This window comes from Grampus griseus (genome assembly GCF_964374135.1).
Source record: "Grampus griseus genome assembly, chromosome: 1".
NCBI lineage: Eukaryota > Metazoa > Chordata > Mammalia > Artiodactyla > Delphinidae > Grampus > Grampus griseus.
Window position 1 is genome coordinate 157,995,102 of NC_139017.1, and position 21,471 is coordinate 158,016,572.

At 52.8% G+C, this 21,471-nt stretch overlaps 4 protein-coding genes across 5 annotated transcripts; 1 reads left to right on the forward strand and 3 right to left on the reverse strand.

The window, feature by feature from the left end:
* Positions 1-56: 56 nt before the first annotated feature.
* Positions 57-8,342, reverse strand: EIF3I (eukaryotic translation initiation factor 3 subunit I; the record flags this gene model as incomplete). Its single annotated transcript, XM_082678121.1, is given in 12 exon segments — positions 57-325; positions 455-547; positions 1,273-1,346; positions 1,667-1,756; positions 1,864-1,974; positions 4,784-4,911; positions 4,999-5,148; positions 6,305-6,370; positions 6,669-6,756; positions 8,039-8,131; positions 8,219-8,269; positions 8,271-8,342. Coding segments are annotated over 12 exon segments (1,098 nt in total). The 3' UTR covers positions 57-243.
* TMEM234 (transmembrane protein 234) lies at positions 8,322-13,014 on the forward strand. 2 transcript variants are annotated; one of them, XR_014298269.1, is made up of 6 exons: positions 8,322-8,356; positions 8,646-8,797; positions 9,600-9,666; positions 12,154-12,246; positions 12,526-12,676; positions 12,895-13,014. XR_014298269.1 is itself a non-coding variant. In XM_082678133.1 (5 exons), the coding sequence occupies exons 1-5, from the start codon at positions 8,341-8,343 to the stop codon at positions 12,618-12,620; spliced, it is 423 nt and encodes a 140-aa protein (XP_082534259.1). In that variant the 5' UTR covers positions 8,322-8,340; the 3' UTR covers positions 12,621-12,756. The 2 variants fall into 2 exon arrangements, 1 of the variants encoding a protein (XP_082534259.1); XM_082678133.1 differs by lacking the exon at positions 12,895-13,014 and having other exon boundaries at positions 12,526-12,756.
* Positions 13,015-13,593: 579 nt separating this feature from the next.
* On the reverse strand, positions 13,594-17,968 carry DCDC2B (doublecortin domain containing 2B; the record flags this gene model as incomplete). The annotated part of the gene is given in 12 exon segments (XM_082671790.1): positions 13,594-13,640; positions 13,643-13,688; positions 13,964-14,067; positions 14,465-14,615; positions 15,262-15,269; positions 15,272-15,300; positions 15,405-15,459; positions 15,462-15,541; positions 15,853-15,984; positions 16,226-16,302; positions 16,715-16,766; positions 17,703-17,968. Coding segments are annotated over 12 exon segments (1,047 nt in total).
* Positions 17,969-18,506: 538 nt separating this feature from the next.
* On the reverse strand, positions 18,507-21,138 carry IQCC (IQ motif containing C). The gene is given in 7 exon segments (XM_082665309.1): positions 18,507-18,848; positions 18,850-18,933; positions 18,935-19,579; positions 19,696-19,814; positions 20,048-20,312; positions 20,533-20,676; positions 21,088-21,138. Coding segments are annotated over 7 exon segments (1,389 nt in total). The 5' UTR covers positions 21,130-21,138; the 3' UTR covers positions 18,507-18,758.
* Positions 21,139-21,471: the final 333 nt, after the last annotated feature.

Here is a 21,471-nt window from a genome sequence, read left to right on the forward strand (position 1 = left end):
GAGCTTGCTGGGGCATCACTGAGAAGGGAAAGTGTTGAAACTGACGAAATTTCTGACCAGAAACCATTTATTTCCAAACTAATTTATTTCTCAGAGTCCAAAGCCTTCTGTGAACCTGGCCCATATGGAGATCCGGCGCGCGTGCGTGTGTGTGTTGGTGTGGTGTGCTGTGGTGTGTGTGTGCAGTGGAAGCTCAGAGTCCTAATCACTGGATAGCCAGGGAATTCCCAGAGATCCGGCTTCTTAAGCCTCAAACTCAAATTCAAAGTACTGTGGGTCGAAGTAGTGGATGCGGACATAACCATCTTCTCCACCGCTGCTGTAGCTGGAAAGAGACAGGCAGGGCCCGGTCAGAGGCCTGCCCTGGGGGAGGCAGGCCTAGCGGGCAGGGCATGGGAAAGGGGCAGAGGCAGGCAGACCAGGGCTGAGCTCAGCTCCCTTCACTGGACCCTACCTCTTGCCATCAGGATGGAAGGCAACACTGTTGATAGGTCCAAAGTGACCCTTGATTCTTCCAAACTCTTCTTCAAAGGCCAAGTGGAAGAACCTGGAGGAGACAGCGGGGTGGGAAGTGACAGTTCATTCATTTTCCATCTCCTTCCAAAACATGTCGAGAGGTACCACTCCCCAAACACAAACTGTAAAGTGGGGAAACTGGGAAAAGGGGAAATGAATGTGAACAGAACAAGACAAAGTTGGGGGAAGACTGGACCCAAACGTCTTCCTTACTATGTGCTGGGCAGTGCTCTAAGAGCTTAACAACTATTAAGTCATTTATTTTATTTTATTTTTTTTTTTTTGCAGTACGCGGGCCTCTCACTGTCGTTGGCCTCTCCCGCTGCGGAGCACAGGCTCCGGATGCGCAGTCTCAGCAGCGCTCCGCGCGGCATGTAGAATCTTCCCGGACCGGGGCATGAACCCGTGTCCCCTGCATCGGCAGGCGGACTCTCAACCACTGCGCCACCAGGGAAGCCCAAGTCATTTATTTAATCTGCACAGTTTTATGAGGTAAGTATATTATCATTGTCTTCATTATACAGTCAAGGGTAATTGGGCACAGAGAACTACAGTGATGTGTAGAGCTTCAGAGCGAGCCCAAGAGTTCATGCTCTTAACTGCTATATTATACACTTGTCACAGAAGGGCCACAAATCTGGCTGCACTTCCTAGCAGCCAATGAATTAAGGAAAGTCTCTTTAGTTTTATGATTTGTGTCCATCATGAAAGACATTTCATGAAGTTTCAGTTTGGAAGAGCTCCTTCCCCCTTTACCTGGCCTCGAACTTGCCAATCCGGGTGGAAGTGGTGGTTACATCCATTGCTTCCTGACCACCGCCCAGCACCACCTGAAGGGAAGAAGAAACTCTAGACAGGCCCAAAGGGCAGGCAAATCCATTTTCTGTTTTTTTCCCCCCACCCCATAAGCCTTTAATTATCTCCCACATCAGATTAGGAATATATTAAGGGTAAGGAACAAACATCCTTCAGCCACCTCCTACCCTGTCCCCTGGGGCTTCCCAATCATTCAGCCTTGTTGCTGCTCTGACAATCTCCTCTCTGCCTGACACCATTTTCCCCCAGAGATCTTTTCTTAATTGCTAGACAAACAAGTAGATCCTGGAAACATTCCAAGGCTTTAGCAAGAAGCTCGGGTGGGGTCCCTTACATGGTCATAGTTGGGAGAGAGGGCAGCTGAGTTGACGGGACGTTCTGTCCGGAAAGTCTTCTGGTGTTCAAGGGTTGTGGAGTCAAAGAGCTAGAGAAAGCAGGGGAGAAATCTGTAAAAGGAGCCTTCTTGGGGGGAAGTCGAGAGCCAGGCTGGAGGGTGGGATCAGCCCCACCAGACCCCTTGCCCGGGCTCACCTTGGCTGTGTTGTCCTTGGATGCAGTGACAAACATGGTCATGTCCCTGGATAACTGGATGTCATTGATCTGCCGGGAGTGCTCCTTAATAGTCACCAATACCTCCCCAGACTGCAAAAGAAAGAAGAGTGAGGCTCTGACCAACCTGATCCTCACTACCCCACTGCTCAGCCAGGGTTCTGGACTGTTTCTTGTTCCATGAAGGGGAGGGGTCTGGGTTGGGGCTGCCTCAGTGTCCCCTGAATCAACATTTACGCCCACTCCCAAGCCCAACCTGGCCCAAGTGTGCAGGTTTTGTAAACACTGCTAGTTTACCTAGGAAAACACACACTTATGGTGACAAATCTACAGACCTATTAATTAATCATCATGTAACAGTAGAGAAGTTTCCGTTTAATCCTTCCAACAAATATTTATTGAATGGCTACTATTTGCCAAGCATTGTGCTAAGCACTGAGCAACACCTATTTCCTTTAATCCTCACAACAATCCTATGAAGTATTTTAACAGAAAATTTAAAAGGAATAAACTAAGGTTCAGAGAGGTGATGTGACTGGAGATCCTAAAACCAGTCAGAGGCAGAATCCACTCGCATCTCCTTCCCTCGTAGGGTCTTGGTCACAGGTCACGAGGACCACTGCTCGTCCATCCTTTTCTTAGGTCTTTTCAAAAGGCCGTCTCATCTCCTGATTTCCCTTCCCACTAAAAGAACCTGCTAGACTATGTAGTACAGAGTTTTAGAGTCTGCCCTTAAAAGTACTTCTCTGGGCTTCCCTGGTGGTGCAGTGGTTGAGAGTCCGCCTGCCGATGCAGGGGACACGGATTCGTGCCCCAGTCTGGGAAGATCCCACATGCCGCGGAGCGGCTGGGCCTGTGAGCCATGGCCGCTGAGCCTGCGCATCCGGAGCCTGTGCTCCTGTGCTCCTGTGCTCCGCAACGGGAGAGGCCACAACAGTGAGAGGCCCGCATACCGCAAAAAAAAAAAAAAAAGAAAAAGAAAAAGTACTTCTCTGTAGGAGTTCCCTGGCAGTCCAGTGGTTAGGATTCTGCGCTTTCACTGCCAAGGGCCCGGGTTCAATCCCTGGGCAGGGAACTAAGATCCTGCAAGCCAAGCAGCGTGGCCAAAAACAAACAAATGAAACTTCTCTGTGCCTCAATTTCTCTATCTAGAAAACAAGATTATTAAAAGCCCTGAGGGCAGACTTCCCTGGTGGCCCAGTGGTTAAGAAACTGCCTGCCAATGCAGGGGACACGGTTCACGCCCTAGTCCAGGAAGATCCCACATGCCTTGGAGCAACGAAGCTTGTGCGCCACAACTACTGAGCCTGCGCTCTAGAGCCCGCGAGCCACAACTAATGAGCCCACGAACCACAACTACTGAAGCCCAAGCGCCTAGAGCCCGTGCTCCACAACAAAGAGGAGCCACTGCAATGAGAAGCCCGCGCACCACAACAAAGAGTAGCCCCCGCTCTCCACAGGTAGAGAAAGCCCATGCGCAGCAACGAAGACCCGACGCAGCCAAAAATAAATAAATAAAATTAATTAATTTAAAAAAAAAAGCCCCCAGGGGTAATTCCCTGGTGATCCAGTGGTTAGGACTCAGCCTCTCACTGGCATTGTCACTGCCGATCCCTGGTCCGGGAACTAACATCCCACAAGCTGCATGGCATGGCCAAAAAAAAAAAAAAAAAAAAGCCCTCCGGGTCAAGGGCCACTGTAAGGATACTGGGACTGGGTCTTAACTGACTTTGAATGACAGGCACCTGGCCTGTGCTCTGTAAACATTTGTTACATGATTAAAAGGCCTCAAGCAGTAGGCCTCAAACAGAGACCCTCAGAAGACTGTCATTTCCTTTCCTGAGTTACTTTCACCTATTCTGAGGGAAGAATGTATTTCTGTCTCCTCCATTAATTTGGACACATGGTAGGGATGTATCTGGCTCTTACATTTCAGGGAACAAGTACCAGCTTTGCAGTCAGGCCTATCTGGGGGCACAGATCAGCTCACTGTTTGCTATCATCAAGCGTTATTTATGTCTTTGCCCTTGGTTCCCATTCCCTTCCTGCAGGTAGGCCTGGTACTTTAGTGGGCCACAGTCAGTGCTTGTTGAGTGACTGACTAACCTTTATGGTATTATAGTCCAGTATTCTTCAGAAACCCAGGCACCCACAACTGAAATCTGAGACAGCCTGGACTTTACCCTTTGCTCTTGTGGGTCCATCTCATCAGTCACCTCTGAACGTCTCCTGACTGTCAGGTAGTGCACATCCCCATGACTACTGCCTAGAGTTTATGTCCATTCTCCAAACTAGCCTGCGAGAGTTTTCTAAAGAGAAAACCTGATCATCCATAACCATTTGAAGATTACCTCCTGCCTAAGGGAAAATTACAACTCCTTTGTCTCCTGACCCGCAAACTATCTAGTCCTGGTTCCTCTCTTCCGGCTTGAAGCTCCATTTATTCTTCACAGATTAATGTACATGCCACCTCCTCTGTGATAGAGGGCACTTTCTGTACTTGGCTGAGACCTCTGTGGTGGCAAAACTCACAATCTGACCCACGTGCTAGCTGTTTGCCAGTCTGTCTCCCCCGGGGCAGGGCCCGTGTCTGATTCACTTCTTTGTCCTCAGAGGCTAGCATGGGGCCTGGCACTCAGTAGTGGCAGGAGAATGCTTAACTGTGATCATTAGTAACATATCCTGAGTACTCTATGACAAGTTTTTCAAACACCTGATGTCATCTGATCCTTGAAACATCTTACAGATAAATAGGCTCCGTGAAGTTATGTAATACGCCCAAGATCACACAATGAGAAAGGGGTGAAATCTGTATGTGAATCCAGCCCTCTTAACCACTGGGCTTATCCCGCCTCTCATAGAGAATCATTCTGATGGGCTTAGGCCTTACCCACCCCCTTACCTTGGCGCTATACTGGTTGAGCTCTCCACCCTCATGGCCTGCAATGATGCACTCGCCAAGGGGTCCCCAAACAGCACTGGTGATCTTGGAGTCGTTGCACGGGATCTTCATGTAGGGCTCGTTGTTGTCTGTGTGGGGCAGCAGATGTCAGGCCCTGGGCTCTGGAGTCGAGCCCTTCACCTCAACTCTAGTCCTGAACCCCAGCAGCGGCTCACCAATCTGGCTCGGATCCCGCAGGTCGAAGAAGCTCACGAAGCACTGGTAGCCCATCTGCTTGTCCGTGGAGAACATGATGATGTTGCCCCCGAAGTCAAAGCCACAGGTCCGGACTGCTGAATTGGTCTTGACTAGGGCCAGCTGCTTCCCTGGAGACAGGCAGAGTGTGGGCTAGCCCTTGCCCACTGCAGGGAGGACTCTCTCTACACTTGCCTATTGGGATTTCCCTCGTGGCACAGTGGATAAGACTCCGCACTCCCAATGCAGGGAGCCAGGGTTCTATCCCTGGTCAGGGAACTAGATCCCACATGCATGCTGCAACTAAGAGTTCGTATGCCACAACTAAGGAGCCCACGTCCTGCAACTAAGGAGCTGGTGCAACCAAATAAATAAATATTTTTTAAAAGCAAAACAAACAAAAAAATACACTTGCCTATCGTCACGTTGCACTGTTTCTCCTGCACTACTGACTCTAGTGCCCTCCCCCACTTTTTTCCTCACTGCTGTGCTTTGGCTCAAGTCTTTTAACTTCTCCCCACAGTCCCTCCTCAGACACCTGCCACTGTGGCACTCACAGTGGACTGCATTCTATCTGTCTCTGCCTCAGAATGCACTCTTCCACAGCAAAGTCCTGCTCTAATTTCTCTGTGTGTCCCCAGTGCCCAGCAAAGACCTGGGAGATCTGGATTACCAGTAAACGTTTACTAAATGCAGCAGCTTAATAGGCTCCCCTGTCTTCTGTCTGTTCCTCCAATGCTCCCCACTGCTATCTGGGCTTGCTAAAGCTAAACACGCTCTTCCCTGCTCAGGGACCTCCATGGCATGCCAAATCCTACAGAACAAAGCCACGCTCCTGAGTTTGCATTCAAGGCCTGTTCTGGCCCTAGCCTGCCTCAGCTTCCCCACTGCTGTCTATTTCATTCCCCAAGAAGCAGGAACTCCCGCCAGATCAGATGGCTTGGATATGATACTTGCCCTGCTTTCATTCCTGCATGTTCCAGAGCGATGACCTCTTTCTCATCCTTCAAGCCCCAGCTCATATGATATTTACTTTGGGAAACCTTCCCAGGCTGTTCCCACCCCCATTCCAGGCATTCAGTTACCCACCTCCGGCCTTCCACAGTGCTCTTTGCTTCCTCTAACATGGCTTATATCTCACTGTATGCCTCTTTTCTCCTCTGTCTTCTTTATTTTCTTGTCTGTTTCTTTTTCCCTAGACTAAGAACCATCTCTGGATTTATCTCTATTTACCCAGAACCTGTAGGTCCTCACTGTTTGCTGTAAAAGTGAAGGATTCAGGCTTACCTGTTTCACAGTCCCAGAGACGACAGCTGTTGTCAGCTGAGCCGGTGAGGACATGCTTGGTGTCCCCTGAAGAGGGTGTTAAGAAGCATGACAGAGTTCACCCGAGCCCTTGTCCTCCTGGAAGGCCAACTGAATCACCTCCCTGTTCAGCACCAGAGAGCCTTCCTTCTTCTCTCATCCTAACCTCCTCATCCAGAACTGGAACTTGTCCTAAATGCTCCCCCAACCAATGAACAGACCAAGGAGGCAGGTAGCATCATTCTCTAGACCCACAAGAGCAACCCAGACTCCCAACTCCAAGTCAGCAGCCTCTCCATTGCTGGCAGACCCTGGGAGCACAGACTCAGAGCAAAGACAAGGATACAGTCAGCGTCCACACACCACACAGCTCCGGTATGGCCCATATAGGTGCCCAGCCTCTCACCATTCACAGAGTACCATACATTGACAATCTGGAGGTGTCAATGACAATATGACAGGGTGATAGGCATCTCAGGCAGAGCAACGGCCTCCTCTTTTGCCCCAGGAGCCCCCAGCAGCCTCTACCTAGGCCAGATTCTGCCCTCTCCTGCTCATCTCTTGGGAAACAGCAGGTTGCTGGTAAAAAGACCAACTCCTGGATTCTCCTCCTTCCCACAGGTAAGCAGCAAGGGAGTCAGGAGGCTTGCAAAAAGTCTCCATTTGCCACTATACCGGCCCTTCCCCAGACTCCTAAACCCTCAGAAAAATAAAAGGTCAAGTCAGGTGCGAGCCTAGCAAAACAGTAGCTTTGGTGTTCTGTCCAAATGGGAGCAGTTGGTAGTAGGGAAGCTTGGGTTCCCATCCCTGCTCTGCTACTATCTCACTGTATTATCTCAAAATTAGTGCTTCTCCCCTCTGAACTTCAGTTTTCCCATCTGTAAAATGGTCAGGACAGTAACGCCTTCTTCAAAGGGTAGCTCCAATAAAATACTGTCTAAGGAATTTAAAATATAGGTGACTAACATTAATTAGGCATTCACACACACTAAGCTCCTTACTTGAATAATCTCATTAATCTTAAAGACAATCCCAGAAAGAAGCACTATTACTACCCATATTTTGTAAGAAGGGACACTTTTAAGTTTATAAAGGTTAAACGACATGCTCAAAGTCACACTGCTAGTGAACGCAGCACTCAGGATTCAAATCAGGTCTGTTTGGTTTCAGAGCCCTCACTTTTAGGCACTCGAGTTAACTTCCTCCACATGGAGGTGCCTCAAAAGGCAGTACTGTGAGGGGCTGTCTGCAGTCAGTGAGCGGCAGGAAAGGGCTGACTGAAATGATACCAAGGACATCTTCATTAAGGCCTCTGTGTCCCTCGCCACCCAAGGATCAACTTTCCCTTTCTTCAGGTGGTCTGCTCCCCTATCCTTGTAGAATAGTTTTGTTCTTCCCCAGAATGGTCTCCTCTCCGCTCCCTGAGCAAGCTGACCCTCGTCCCCCTTCCCCTTCCACAAGGTCCCTTACTTTTCTTCTCCCCGGCTAGTCCTTCCTTCTACCAACAACTGAGTCCTTTCCCACCTCTCCAGGTTTAATGTTCTCGCCCTCCTAATCCCGGGATAGTCTCTCCCTACTTCTCAGAATGGGGCGCTCTTTGGGTTCTCTCTCGCGGCAAAACTGGCCTGTCCACCCTTCGCCCCGGCAGAATGAACTCGCCCCCTCCCGGGCCCCCTCCGCACTGTCCCGGCGGCTCGCCCTCCGGCCGACGCTCACCGGGTCCTTGGCCACCGTGAAGAGGAGGTCTCCCTCGCGGTTGTACTTAATCTGCGTAATGGACCGCTCATGGCCCTGCAGCAGGATCGGCTTCTGTGGGGACAGGACGGGAGTGTCAGCGCCCAGAATCGGCCCCGGCCCGGACCCCCAGGGCAACAACTCTAATTCACGAGAACTCACCATGCCGGCGGTGACGCGAGGAAAAACGCGACGCGAGCAGAACCGGAAGAGGCTTTGGCACAACTTCCGGATTACGGGTCTCCGCCCCTTCGTTCCCGGAAGTGGAGAGGAGCGGCGTTGCCATGGCGGCGACCCTGGGTAGGCGGGCCCCGCCCCTCCCCAGGCTTCCAGACTCCCACCCGGAATTCATTTCTACTCCACCTCCATCACCTAACCCCGACCACTGCTGCAATCCCGAACCTGGGCTCCTGGATCCACCTCCCCGGCCTCCCGGGGTCTGTCCTACCCGCCAATCACACCCGGGGCGTTGGAGAGCAAAGAAGGGCTGTAGGGGCGGCGGGCTGGGGATGAGAGGCCGGAGGAGGGCTGGGGCCGTGCGGTGGGGCGGCGCGGCGGGGGAGGGAGTGTCACTCGCATCTCCATCCAGGGCAGGTGCTGGCTCTGGTGCTGGTGGCCGCTCTGTGGGGTGGCACACAGCCGCTGCTGAAGCGGGCCTCCTCGCACCTGCAGCAGGTTCATGAGCGGACGTGGGCCCGGCAGTTGCTGCAGGAGACGAAGACCCTCTTCTTGAATACTGAGGTGCGTCGGTGAATGACCCCTTTCTCAGGCGTAGCCGCTAAGAATTTGGTCTCTGGAGTCAAACAGGTCAGGGTCAGAATCTGCATTCCACCACTTACTCGCTAGAAGCTCTTGGATGAATTCCTTGTCTGCCTTGAGCCTCAGTTTCCTCATCTGTAAAATGGGAATAATGTAACCATCTCATGGGGCAGTTGTGAGTATTAAGTGAGGTGAGGCACATAAAGCACTTAGCATTGGGCCTAGTACATAATTAGGGCCCAAATCTATGATGTTTTGAGCTGCTATTATTAATATTTTATTATGGTGATCCTTCCAACAGACCTTTCCGGAGGGAGGGCTTAGGGCTCAAATTGGCCCTGGGGAGGCAGGATATGGAGAACTACCTCTGACCCCAACGCTGCCAGTCTAGGCTAGTGGGAAAGACAAGACATAGACACAACCGCCTCTTAGGGCTAAGGGCTTTGAGAGAGGTACAGATAAGTGCTGCGTGAGTTCACAGGAGGGAGGCTGGAGCTAGGGGACCAGGGGAGGGCTTCTTGGAGAGAGTAACACTGGCATTCAGAGACTTGCAGAATGGGGAGGATAGGAACCAGCAGGGCTGAGGGGGAGGGCATTCAGGGCAAAGGCATGGAATTCACTCAGTGACATTCCCTCTGCCCTGGAAGGGTTCTTTTCAGAGGGCTTAGGCCCTAGGCCCTTATAGCTACCCCTCCCTCCGAGGAAAGGCATATCTCAAAGCTCAAAGAAGGCAGCACTGCTCAGTTAAGCAATCACACTGACTGCAGTTTTCTTCTGTTTCCAGTACCTGCTGCCCTTTTCCCTCAACCAGTGTGGCTCCCTTCTCTACTACCTCACCTTGGCATCAACAGGTAGGTCTCTGGGTTAGAACTACTATGCTTAGTGGTGGAGGCCACCCGGAGAGTCACTGTGGGGAGGGTGTCTAAAACACCTTGTTGCCATGAGTGAGGGAGAGCCCCCTGTCTCTGGTTCCCGAGCTGCACCCTCTTCTCTGGGCAGTAGGGCATGGTGGGCTGGTTATGAGTATGCTGCCAGGCACGAGAGTTGGTTTGAAGCCTGGCAGTCTCATGCAGTGGCAGAGGAAGAAAGAAGGTTCATTTTGCTGTGCCAAGGGCTGGCTTTGACACTCTTGCTTCCACTGCTTGCTACCTGCCTAACCTTGAGCAAGTCCCTTATTTGAACCTTGATTTTTTACAACTGGCTTCATAACACTGAGAGCATTAAATTCAGTGTATGAAAAGCATTTGGCAGAGTACCTGGTGCGCACTGTACCAGGAGGAGCTCAATAAACATAAATTGCCTTTCCCCCACTGTTGTTGACTGCCCTCTACTGCGTCAGATACTGTTCTAGTTTTCACATTTTAAAAAATTCTCATCTCAACCCTATGAAGTAGGCATGATTGTCTCCACCTAGGAGATGAAGTTACAGAACTTTGGGCAACTTATTGCATCTCTCTTTAAGTCCCACTGCATGTCCGTGCAGAAGGACTTGAAGCCACATATTACTAAAGTTTATGCTCTTGAACTTTGCTATGAGAATTTCACCTCTCCTGGAGTCTCACCTAGGCCCCCCAGAGACTTGACAGAAATTTGGGTCCCAGGTAGCCCTGGGAAACCCCTCAGAGGCCATAGGAGGGTGAGCGGATAGGCCGACCTCCAGACCTGCCACGTCAGCTTCAACTAGAGTCACTCCGCTTTCATCTGTCTTATATTTTGGGCTTCTCATAAGACTTCATTTAAAGGAAAGTTTGAAAGCCTCTGGCACTCCCTGCTGCCCAGAATGCTAAGCCCTCTGGTCAGCTGACTGCAGTTAGCCATTTACCAAGTTTTGAGCAAATTGGAATTTTAGGATCCTATTATCTCACCACCTACTCTGTATCCTTTAACGCCCACCCATTCTAATAATCAGAACAGTGGTCTCTGTTTATTAAGGATACATTCAGCCAAGGATATACACATGTTATCATATTTCATCTTACAACCCTGTTGTAAGGTGATGTTGTTATCCTGCTATCACTGTTTGTCATGTAGGGCACAGGCTCAGAGTGTTTGAATGACCTAACCAAGGTGACATAGGGAAACCTGGGTCAGCCTCACTCCAGTGCCCTTGCTCTTCCCTTGTACTGTGCTGCTTCCCTCCCCAATCTCCTGTTGCAAACCAGACTTTAGCAGCCACTGCACTCGATGTAAAGTGTGAAAGCTTAAGGAAGGAGCTCTGAGTAGGTAGCTGTTGTGTCAGTTTCTTGGATGGCTAATGCCAGCCTCGGTGGGGCCTCGCAGGGGCTGAGGAGCTGCACGGTTCTCTCCTCCGCTACCTGAAGCAGGTGAGGCCCGGGAGGGCTGGGAAAGAGTGTGCTGAGAAGCCAACATGCACAGTCTGCCTGGCAGTTATGAGTCTTGTAAACTAGTAACTCAGTTTCTGATTTCGTTTTGTTTTTTTGTATGTGTTTAAGAGCACTTAACGTAAAATCTATCTTCTTAAAAAGCTTTAGGTTTACAAAATTTAAGTGTAATAAATTTTAAGTTAACAGTGTTCTTAACTCCATTAGTCTTTTTGAAGTTTGTTTCTTGCAAGTCAGTCCCTCGGGGCTTCAAAACTAAGGAACAGACCCTGGACTGCGGTGACCTCTACTTAAGGCCCAGCCTTGTGGGGCCTGTCCTGTACCTGGCTTCCTACCGCTGACTTTTTTTCTCTTCTGTAATTCCGTAAGGCCCAAGTCTGAGCTGAAACAGAAACAAAATGTGCTTCACCTGCAGTTTTGGTTTGTCCTTATCCATCTAAATAGATTCAATAAGGGCACAGGCTTTGGAGTCAGGCAGACCTTGGTTTAAATCCTCAATTTGCCTCAATTTATGTGATGTCTTTGAGCCTTTGATTCTTTTATCTATGCAGAATGATGCTAATGCTCTTCCTGCAGTGTTTTTGTGAAGATTAATGAGATGTGTGCACAAAGCACCCGGCACATAATGTATACTTGATAAACGTGTTTGGTGTTAATAGCTACTGCATCCTATGGGTTTTGGGTACTTGTCTGTCCAGATGTCCTTGAGATCTCAGAAGTTCTCTTTGAGTGCAAAGATCTCATCCTTACCAGCAAACCAAGGTGGTCCCAGACCTTATAGTTCAGGTCTTCATGCTGGAATCCTGAGGGAGCACTGAATTTAGAGTCAGGAGACCTGAGTTTGAATCCTGAGCTTTGCTGTGACTTCATCTGGAAAATGGGGTCATGAGATACCCTTTTTAAAAGACTGTCTTGATGATGTAATGAAAGTGTTTTGTGCCTAGAAAGACTTTTTTTTTTTGCATCTCAGAGATTCTTTTCATTCTGATCACTCAGATCTGACCCTAGCTGTGCCCATCAGTAACTCTCTGGCCATCATCTTTACACTGATTGTTGGGAAGGTCCTTGGAGAAGATATCGGTGGAAAACGTAAGTCTGGCCACTGCAAGTTTGGGGAGCCACTACTTGGGCTTTGACACCCCTGGGTTAGTTTTTTCCAGAGCCATCTCCCTTGGCCCGGTGAGGAGAGGATCTTCCCCGATCCTGCCCCTTTCTTCTGCAGCTCCATTGCTTCCTTGTGGCCATCAGAGTTTCCTTCCCCTGGGTAGTCTGGGGACAGACCCTGTCTGCGCCCTTCCCTCAGCCCTGCACCAGCTCCTACTGACATGGCTGGTCTCAGAGCCTCTCAATTTCTCCCCATGATCCCAGGAGCATTCGCAGGCATGGTGCTCACCGTGGCAGGAATTACACTCTGCATCACAAGCTCAGTGACCAAGACCCAGGGGCCACCATCTAGGCCTTGAGTGGACCAAGGCCACCCTCCGGCTCTGCTGTCTCCAGGAAGCCCCTGGGCCATGAGGTAGAGGCAGTGAGCATGCGGACTTAGCCCTCCCACCCCCTCCACTCCGCAGCCTCAGCTTCCTCATCTCTTGGGATAATAGCTACCTCATGGATCATAATAAGAGAACAAAAGTGAAAGCGTTTTGTAACTTCCACGTGCTGTTCACCTGCTGCTCGGATTTAGCACAAGAGACTTCACACGCACCCTCACCCTCAGCAACCTTTCTGTCCCAGCAGCACACTTTCTGCTGTCATGTCAGGCCCCAGGCCCCAGGCCTGCCACTGTTCCTGTGCCTGGCCCAGACTATCCCAGCAGCTGGTTGGTGGACCGCAGAACTCCAGCCGCAAGAAGAGAGCCAGCTACAGTCTTTGAGCCAGAAATGCAGACAGGAGGGCTCCAGGGCTCAGCCTTGGCTGGCTGAGGAGGGAACTGAGGGGAAGGTGCATAAGAACAGCAGACGTTGGGGAGAGGAGTTTGCTGTTAGCCTTGCCTGTCCCTCCTGTGAGGTGGGTGCCGGCCCCTCTCAAACCGATCGACATCTATGGGCCCCCGCACTGCCAGACCCCAGCGTTTGGAGCAATGCCAGGTGAGCGGAAGTCTGTAATAAGTGTGTAGGAGACAGATGGAGGTTGGTAAGTATTCTTTTACTGGGACGACCCGCTCCCCAGTTTGTGTTCTTTCCCTGAAGCTCCGTTGGCTACTCATCTCTCTGGCCAGAGAACCTCATAAGGAAATGGCCTCTGTGGCTGGGCTGGGCTGCTCTGCTCGGAGCTGAAAGGAGGCTGGGCTGTGGGTTTAGGGGCAGAAGAGGGGCTGCAGCGCACCCTGTGAGCCTAGGGGAGGCCCTGCTTCCTTGAGAACCGGCCGCTGGAGGCTGAGGATAAATGGTGGCCGCAGAGTGGCGGTCCCCAGTTCCTGGCTGCAGCTGCTGGCTCTCAAGATGGCAGAGCAGGGCCCAAGGCCGAGAGAGCTGCCCCAGCTCTGGCCGGCTTTCCAGGATCAGGGCCTCTTCCACTACCTGTGCTGCCCTCTGGAGGAGGCAGAAGGCCACACAGAACGGAGCCATTAGCACCCCACATCCAGCCTCCAGTCCTCAGCCTGGGGTTTGCCCACCCCAAGAAAGGAAGAGACCAGAAATTAGCATCTGCCCTCTCATTCAACAAGGTAGGAAGTCGGGCTCTGAGAGGTTAGGAGATTTGCTCACAATCACAAGGGAGAAGAATCGTTTCCGGGACCTAGAGCTGCCTGTTTCCAGCTCAGAACTCCTGTCCCAACATACGGCTTCCGGCCCTGGCCCCAGCCCACCTGATCCAGGGGTGCCTCTGTCCAGGTGGCTTCATCATGTGCTACTCCCTGGGCCCGTGCTGTCTCCATCCTTGCATGGGGAGCCCCATACACTCCCTTGACTTCTGATGTGGGAAGTTACAGGCCGATGCCTAGGCTGAGGAGCCCTCACATTCTTTCCCTTGACCCTCTCTACCAGCCCCTCCCCTCCCCTCCCCTCCCCTCCCCTCCCCTCCCCTCCCCCTCGCCCAGGACCTCAGAGGATGGCAGGTTAGCTCAGAGGCAGGCCTTTGGCCCTACCCCCACCCCTTCCAAATCCCACCCCCGAAATGTCATGGCTTTGAGTTTCCATGTGCTTCTTTTCATAAACCAGGTCCCTGTGAAGAGGCAAGGGACTGGCCGTGCACACGGGGGAGTAGGAGACAGTCGTCCTGAAGTCCGGACCAGCTCTGAACCTGGGCATTCTGCCCCCATGGAACTCCCTCAGCATAGCAGGGACAATCCTACGTCACTGTTAGAGGCTGGCAGAGAAGGCCTTGGATTCTTGGGTCCCCTCAAGAGAGTGGAGAGCATGCTGAAAAGCTTGCTGGGGGCTGGCATAAAAAGCAGATGGCTCAATTTGCCTGGCTTCCTTTGGAGAGGACTGGGTTGCCTGTGCTCTGTGGCCATCGGCCTGCGGAGGGAACACTGGGCTTGAGCCGTGGGTGCAGGCTGGCCTTACCTTCTCCACTCCCAGTCAAGGTTTGAATGCTCCTGGTGGGAGCTTGGAAGAGGAGATGCCATCCATCTTCATAGCCTGCCTCCTCCCTCCCTGCTCCCTCTTCCATCAGGCTGCCTTATCCAGGGACACGGCAGATGGTGCCTGGTATTCTAGATGCCCAGTGAAACCAGGCCGCATCCCCCTACCCCCCACTCAATGCTCACTGGCTCATCTCTTGGGAGAGCTCAGGCTTGGGATAAGATGGGGAGTTGATAAGCATCTTTGGACCCTGTTGTGCCAGATATGCTGATTCCGTCTCCAAGCATCCAACCTGGCATTAGGTCCAGCAACTCAGAGTCCTGAAGGTCTTCACAGAGCCCAGATAAGCTGGCTTCAGACCAGTTTCTGGTCTGGCCCCTGTCAATAACTGTGTTAACCTGAACGAATCACTTCACTCCTCTGAACTTCAGCTTCTCCTCTGGAAAACGGGAATAATAATCTCTGTTTCACAAGATTATTGAGAGGATGCAGTGAGATAAGGTCAGAGGCTGAGCTGGAAGAGGATTCGGCTAGTCACTCCTTTTCCTTCCCACCGCCCATGACCCCCTGCCTCACCTACCCCCTGCTGTGGAGCCTGGACTTTGGGTCTGGGGGTTGCCTGCAGTGAGAAAAGAGAAGGCTTGTAGGAGGCAGAGCAGGACATGGAGTCAGGGTGGCTTCCTCTGCTCTAACCTGCTACCCTTCCACCTCACACATACATACCAGCAGCCCCTGGGCAGTGAGGGACGAGGCACCAGATAGGGGAGGGCCTTGAACCATCCTCTCCGACAGCCACATAGTAATGGCCACTCACCAGAGCCTCCCTTGCTGACAGTGGGAGCCCATCCAGGGTGCAGCGTCTGGGAGAGAGAGGTGAGTACATAAGGGCCGGTGAACAAGATGTATCTTCATATGCAGCAGACTACAAGGGGGTGGGTACAGCTATTTCAAGGTGCCCTTTGGCTGCTGGCCCTCTGGGCACCAGGGCCAGTCACCCAGGCTCTGCCCTGGCTCCGAGGGCTGGGCTGGAGGGGCCTCTCCCTGAGGCACAGAAAGAAGTCTCATTTGGGGAAAGATGCTTTCCTTTTGCCTTTTCATCCTCAAGGGCAGCGAAAAGCAGTAGGGAGGCTCCCTTTGGGGACATTCAGGTCTCCACAGTCCCCAAACTCACTTGCGCACAGCCCCGCTCTGTAATTTCACCTTCTCAGTCAGGAGTTTCAACACTGCTTCCCAGTCCGTGCTGGCAGCCTGGGACAGCTTCAGGCTAAATGGGGGGCTTAACAGGTCCCCATTCCTGAACACACTGGGACAAAGAGCAGCCTGGTAAGGGGAAGGGTCCCCAGAACTACCTACGTGTGAGAGGAAGAAGGATGGCACAGCGGCCAGAAGATGGTCCAAGAACCAGTGCGTTGTTTTTCACCCATTAAGCATGTTGGACTTTTTATATCCCAGTCGCCAGGGGCTCCTGGAACAAATCCACCCACTTTCCCTTGGTCTCCCTGAAACAAAAATCTCTGCCCCTGTTCCCCAACACGAGCACTCACTGGATACAGCAGGGGGAACCTGCAGGTAGCCGCTGTCCAAGGGCCCCATCACATGGCTGCTGAATCACAGGAGGGCCCTGAAACCCGTCAGGCCCCCAGATCAGGAGCGAGTTGAGGCCTTTTGTCAGGGATAGGTCAGTCCAAGGTGGGTAGGGTGAGGGAAAGAAACCAGACTGGGGCAGAAGAGGGGGCAAGGAGGGATGGGACTGGTCACGCCTTTCACCAAAGGGTACTTCTACCTCCCCTAGGTCACATTCTTAACCCCCTCCCATCCCTCTGTTTTATGGCTTCCTCTTTCCTCTGAGGACCATAGCCTGGAGCTAAAGTAAAGTAAAAGTTTGGGAACGGCACAAGGAACAGTGTCTTGAAATCCTGCACCCGAGAAGGCTCCAGAGCTCCAGGGCTCCTGACTTCCCAGACCAAAGTGGGGGCAGCCCCCAGGGGGATGGGAGAACAGAGGGCTGGGGGCTGGTCGGCCCCAGGACTTACAGGTAGTCTGCTGCTCTTCCCACCTGGATCCTCCCCTCTAGGGTATAAAGAGCTGAAAGGACAGATAGGTCACTGGTCATCTTGGGGAGCCTGGGTCCTCAACAGCCCGGCAGCTGCCAGAGCGTGGGGCTGGGGCGCAGTTCACCAAGTCTGCCTTCCCACTGGAATAGTCTCAGTTATCTCGGTCTGGAAACGGATGCTGATACTTGAACCTGCCTCAGGTTATGTATCAGGCTGGACATCCAGTCTGGGGTCTCAGACCCAAACCACAAGATTAAAGGTCGACATCCTCCTGTATCTCAGAAATTTTCTCATTCATGATGTGTGCGGTTTCATCTCATTTTGTATGAGAACGAGGGCAAGCTAAGTGACTCACCTAAGCAACATGGAAGTGACAGAGCCCAGACTCTAAGTCTGTCTGGCTCCCAACTCCTGGCTCCTTAACTCTCAGCAACCTCAGCTGAGAGCAGAGGAGGACCTGGAAGCCAGATCTGAGCTGGAAGCTCAGACACTCAAATTATTTATTCTCGCATCTTGGAAAGCATAGCCCCACCCTGTAAAGGACAATCCCAGCCTAATGGAGAGCACAGGGTGCCGAAGCACAGCAGGGAGGAAGTGACGGATGGATTTAGAGTATTTAGTGGTGGTGGTGATGGGCATGGTGGTGGTAAGGACCCAATCAGGAACAGCCTTTGGAAAAAGGGGCTCAACCAGCAGAATGTTCTTCTTCCCACTGGTTGGTCCTGGCTGGATGGGCATGAACATCAGTGTAAGACTTTGACTGGAACTGTGGCTCCACGTGTTATTTATGTACTCTTAGGTAGGTTATTTCACTATCTTGATTTCCCCTTCCAAAGAATGGGGATAAGACCACCCCCTTCATAGGATTGCTGTATTCCGTGAGATACACAGGAAGTACTGAACACATGCTGTTGCTATCGCTATTACCTCTCTCCCCAGGCTCTTTGACCAGCCCCAGCCCACTCACGGGAACTTGCGGAATCGTTCAAAGCCAGCAGCCACATACTGCCCTCTGTTCTGCAGGTCTGCCAGGTCAGTGACAGGGTGGCCATGACAAGGCGTGTAGAGAGCACGCACGGCCAGTGGGGCCTGCACAGCCGATGTCACATCACAGAGGAAGGTCTCCAGGGTGGGGAAGCAGTGTTGAGTCACCACCAGCTGGTGGCCTGGGGAGAAGGGGTCCCCATTCCGGGACACCACTACCCTCTTGGCTGCTGGACTGCCACCTGCCATAGCGTATCCCCGGTTAGAGACGCAGAGCTGTTGCCAGGCAACTAAGGCAGGGCTGGGAGCGGTGCCAATCAGAGGTGGAGTCCTGCCCTCTCACCCAGAAAGGCAGGGAGAGCCTCCATAGGAGCATCTGTCTGCATTCAAGGTCTCATCCAACCTGCTCTTGGTGGGGCCTCACAAGAGTATGGTGGGTCTGATCACTACATATGAAGAAAGAGCCTGGGACTCAGTGAGAGAGGCAGTGGCAGAGATGACACTGAAACACAGATGTTCCAGTACTGGGTGGAGCGAGGGACTCTCAGCCTCCCTGCCACTCTGCAGCCCAAGGGCTGAGCTTAAAGGAAGATCAGCTTTGGGGGCTGTTCCCCAAGGATGGCTAGTCTGCTCCTGGGCTGTGGCTCCCAGCCAGCTCTGGGGAAGATGCCCCATGTCAGCAGGAAGTGAACAGGAGGGCCCAGAGTCTGTCCTGACCAGAGGCAGAAGATAAATACAGCCAGGCTCAGAATCTAAGGAACACCTTTATTCTCCATCAGCCCCCCAACTTTGCTCACCCCAGGTGGCTCCCTATCCCAAAATTTGGGTTGAGCCACAGGCAGAGGATGAACGTATCCTCCTATCTCTACTGATGCCAGCTCTGTGCTCCAGCTTCTCTTGGCCTCATTAGCCACTAGTACCCACGGGCAGGGGCAGGAGGTAGAGCTGGTACCAGGGAGCTACAATGAGGTCTTGTCTCCCTCATTGCCCTTTCATAGAATCCCCCTTTGGAACCTGGTCTTCCCTGGTTCCCCAGGGTCTAGCCTGGTGGTCCTGTTTTCCACAGTCGCCCCCTCCAGTGATCCTCTCCTGTGTGGTCTGACCCTGTGGAAGACAGTTTCTCAGGTGGCCTTGATCCTCTGGTTTTTCCATCCTTCATGGCTAGATTCATTGGAGGTTCTATCTGTGGAGCTTTTATCACTAGGAGTCCGGCCCTCGGGGTGGTTTAGCCTTCCAGAGATGCAGGCCACCATGCTCTGCCAAAGTCCCATCACAGATGACACGGTCCTCTGAGAGGCCCAACTCTCGTGGCCCAGCTCTTTGGCAATCACGCTCTTTTTGGCCTGGCCCTCTGGGAGAGTTGTCTTCAACGTCTGGGTCCTCACAGAGTGTGGGCAGCTGTGTCCTGGCCTTTCCAGAACAGCAGCCCCTAGATTTGAGGCCTTTGTGGGTCTCATCCTCTAGAAGTTTTGTCAACTGCAGGCAGGTCCCTCCATAGGTCTGTTCTCCACACTCTGGCTCTTTGGTGAGCCTTTTCCCTATGGCCTGATTATCCCATGGTGTGGGCAGCTGTGGTCCTGTCTGTCTGTAGCATAGGTCCCTGTACTTAGCCCCAGCAGTGGTTTTGTCTGTAGTGGCCAGTATTTCTGGGGTTTTATGGGGTTGTGATCTGAGTCTCCAGCAGGAGTCATCCATGTGGTCTGGCTCTCTAGTAGTTCTGTAGGACTGGTCTTCCAGTGGTGGGCCTGGTCGTGACCCAGCTTTCTCACAGCCCTGTCCCCCATGGTCTGCGCACAAGCTGGGCTCGTCTCTTGCCTGGTTCGCCTCTGGGGATCTCAGTGTTTGTTTGAGAATTAGGTACTGTTGGAGAAGAGAACACTGTACCAGGCAGGCCTGCTTGGGCATGGCAGGAGGCTTTTCCCTAACCCCCACCCTTGGCCCTAAATGTGCAGAGAGGGCTCCAAATTAGTGCCTACCTCCTTACGGCTATTGATGGCCTGTTGCAGCCACAGCAGCTCCATAGCCAAGTGGCTGCGGTGGTACTGGAGCTCCTGGAGCTCAGTCTGGCTGTGGGGCAGTCCTGGACCTGCAGCTTCTGTGAAGGAGGGAAGAATGAAGGGAGAAAGCCTTGAGGGGGCAGACAGTGGGCACTGGCCTAGCATTAGACCCTGGCACCCTCCCTCTGCCCACCCATGAGTTGCCCCCAACCAAGCAGAGGGAAGAAGGAAAGGGATGCAGCTTATCTAGCACAAGCCTTTCACTTTTCAGATGGGAAAACTGACGCCCAGAGAGGGTCAGGGGCTTGCCCTGATCTAAGCAGAGAGGTACCTGGGTTCTCCATCTTTGACATGTCTCTGGTCTCCTCTTGGCTCGGTTTCCTGGTCCTCCTGCTCTGCTCATCCTGAAGCCATGGGCTATCATCTCTGCAGGGAAGACTGCCTGAGTTTGCTGCGCTCTCTCCTGACTTCTTCAGTATCATCTCCTCCCAGATGGCCTCTTTCTCAGGCTCTTTACATGGGAAGCAGCTCCACAGTTCCTGCTCTGGATTTGGTACCCTCTCTCCAGCTTTCCAGGTCTGATGGGATTTTGCCTTCTGAGAAATCAGTCAGAAAGGTATGAGAGCCCCAAGGCTAAACCCTCCAAGTGTCTGGGTGCCATGATTTAGCATACAAGTTGATGAGGATTAAGGACTGGGGTGTGAGGAGGTTGAGTCTGCTGCCTTTTCCAATGAGAATAGCTTGTCAGCATGAAGGGTGGAATCCCCTGCCCAGGTCCTTCTTCCCCATCTCTTCTACCTCTAGGGTGTGTAGTACCTTTGGGAGAAATCGGGGCCTGGGAATCCAGCCCTCAGTCCACTGAAGCGTGCCCAGATCACCCTCGATCTCTCGTACAATAGCCTCATATTCAGCTCGAAGACTCTGGAACTGGCGTCGGACCAAGAAGCCCCGGACGCAGGCCTGGTGTGGAGAACGAGGGGAAAGAAAACCCTTATCACTGCAAAATGGGGGCATCTTGGGGGATTCTCCTGGAGAGGTCTGCAAGAGAGGACCCGGCCCCCGGGAGAGGACAGGTGACGCTGTGTGTTGGCGCTCTGGGGGTTCGAGGGAGCGTGCTGGGCTGGATCCACCTCGTCGATTAAAGGCCCTTCCCTTCATTTCCCTGATCCCGTAGGAGTGTGTAATGGGAGTGGGGGGCGCGTGAGGGTCCGTGGGGTCCCCGCATTCTTCAGGCCGGTGGGGCTGGGTCGGTAGGTTCAGAGGTGGGCACGCGGGCAGGTTACTAGACGTGACAGCCTCATCTTGTCCAAAGGTCCCAGTCCGAGATCCCGTGCGGGGAAGGAATCATGCGCACCCCAGCCTGCCCCGCACCTGCAGCGCGGTCACCTTCCGATCCAACCGTTCCCGCTCCATCCGGGCGCAAACTGACCCGCCCGGCGCCTGCGCAGTGCGTCACCAGTCTGCGCCGCGCTGGCCTGCTCAGGCCCCGCCCCGCCGTCTCCATGGCAACCTTTTGGCTCCTGCCCTGGGGCTGGGCGCCAACTGGCACCTGTCCCCAACTCCCACTCCCAGAGCAGCACAGGGGAGTCCAGCCCCGCGAGCGGGACCTCCCAAACCAGAAGTTTGTTGCAAAGGGGCGTTCCCGCGAGAGCTGGGGCCCGGGCGCCCCTGCCGAGTAAAGGCGCGAGGAGGGGAGGGAGGACACAGAGCCGCTTTCTTTCTTTATGGTTTAATTCCATCCAATGCCCCCCTCCC

Excerpts from the sequence above, each read along its gene's own strand:
- TMEM234 (XM_082678133.1), top strand. Across the intron at positions 8,798-9,599 it reads CCCTCTTCTTGAATACTGAG|TACCTGCTGCCCTTTTCCCT; the intron begins GTGCGTCGGTGA and ends TTCTGTTTCCAG. Across the intron at positions 9,667-12,153 it reads CCTCACCTTGGCATCAACAG|ATCTGACCCTAGCTGTGCCC; the intron begins GTAGGTCTCTGG and ends CTGATCACTCAG.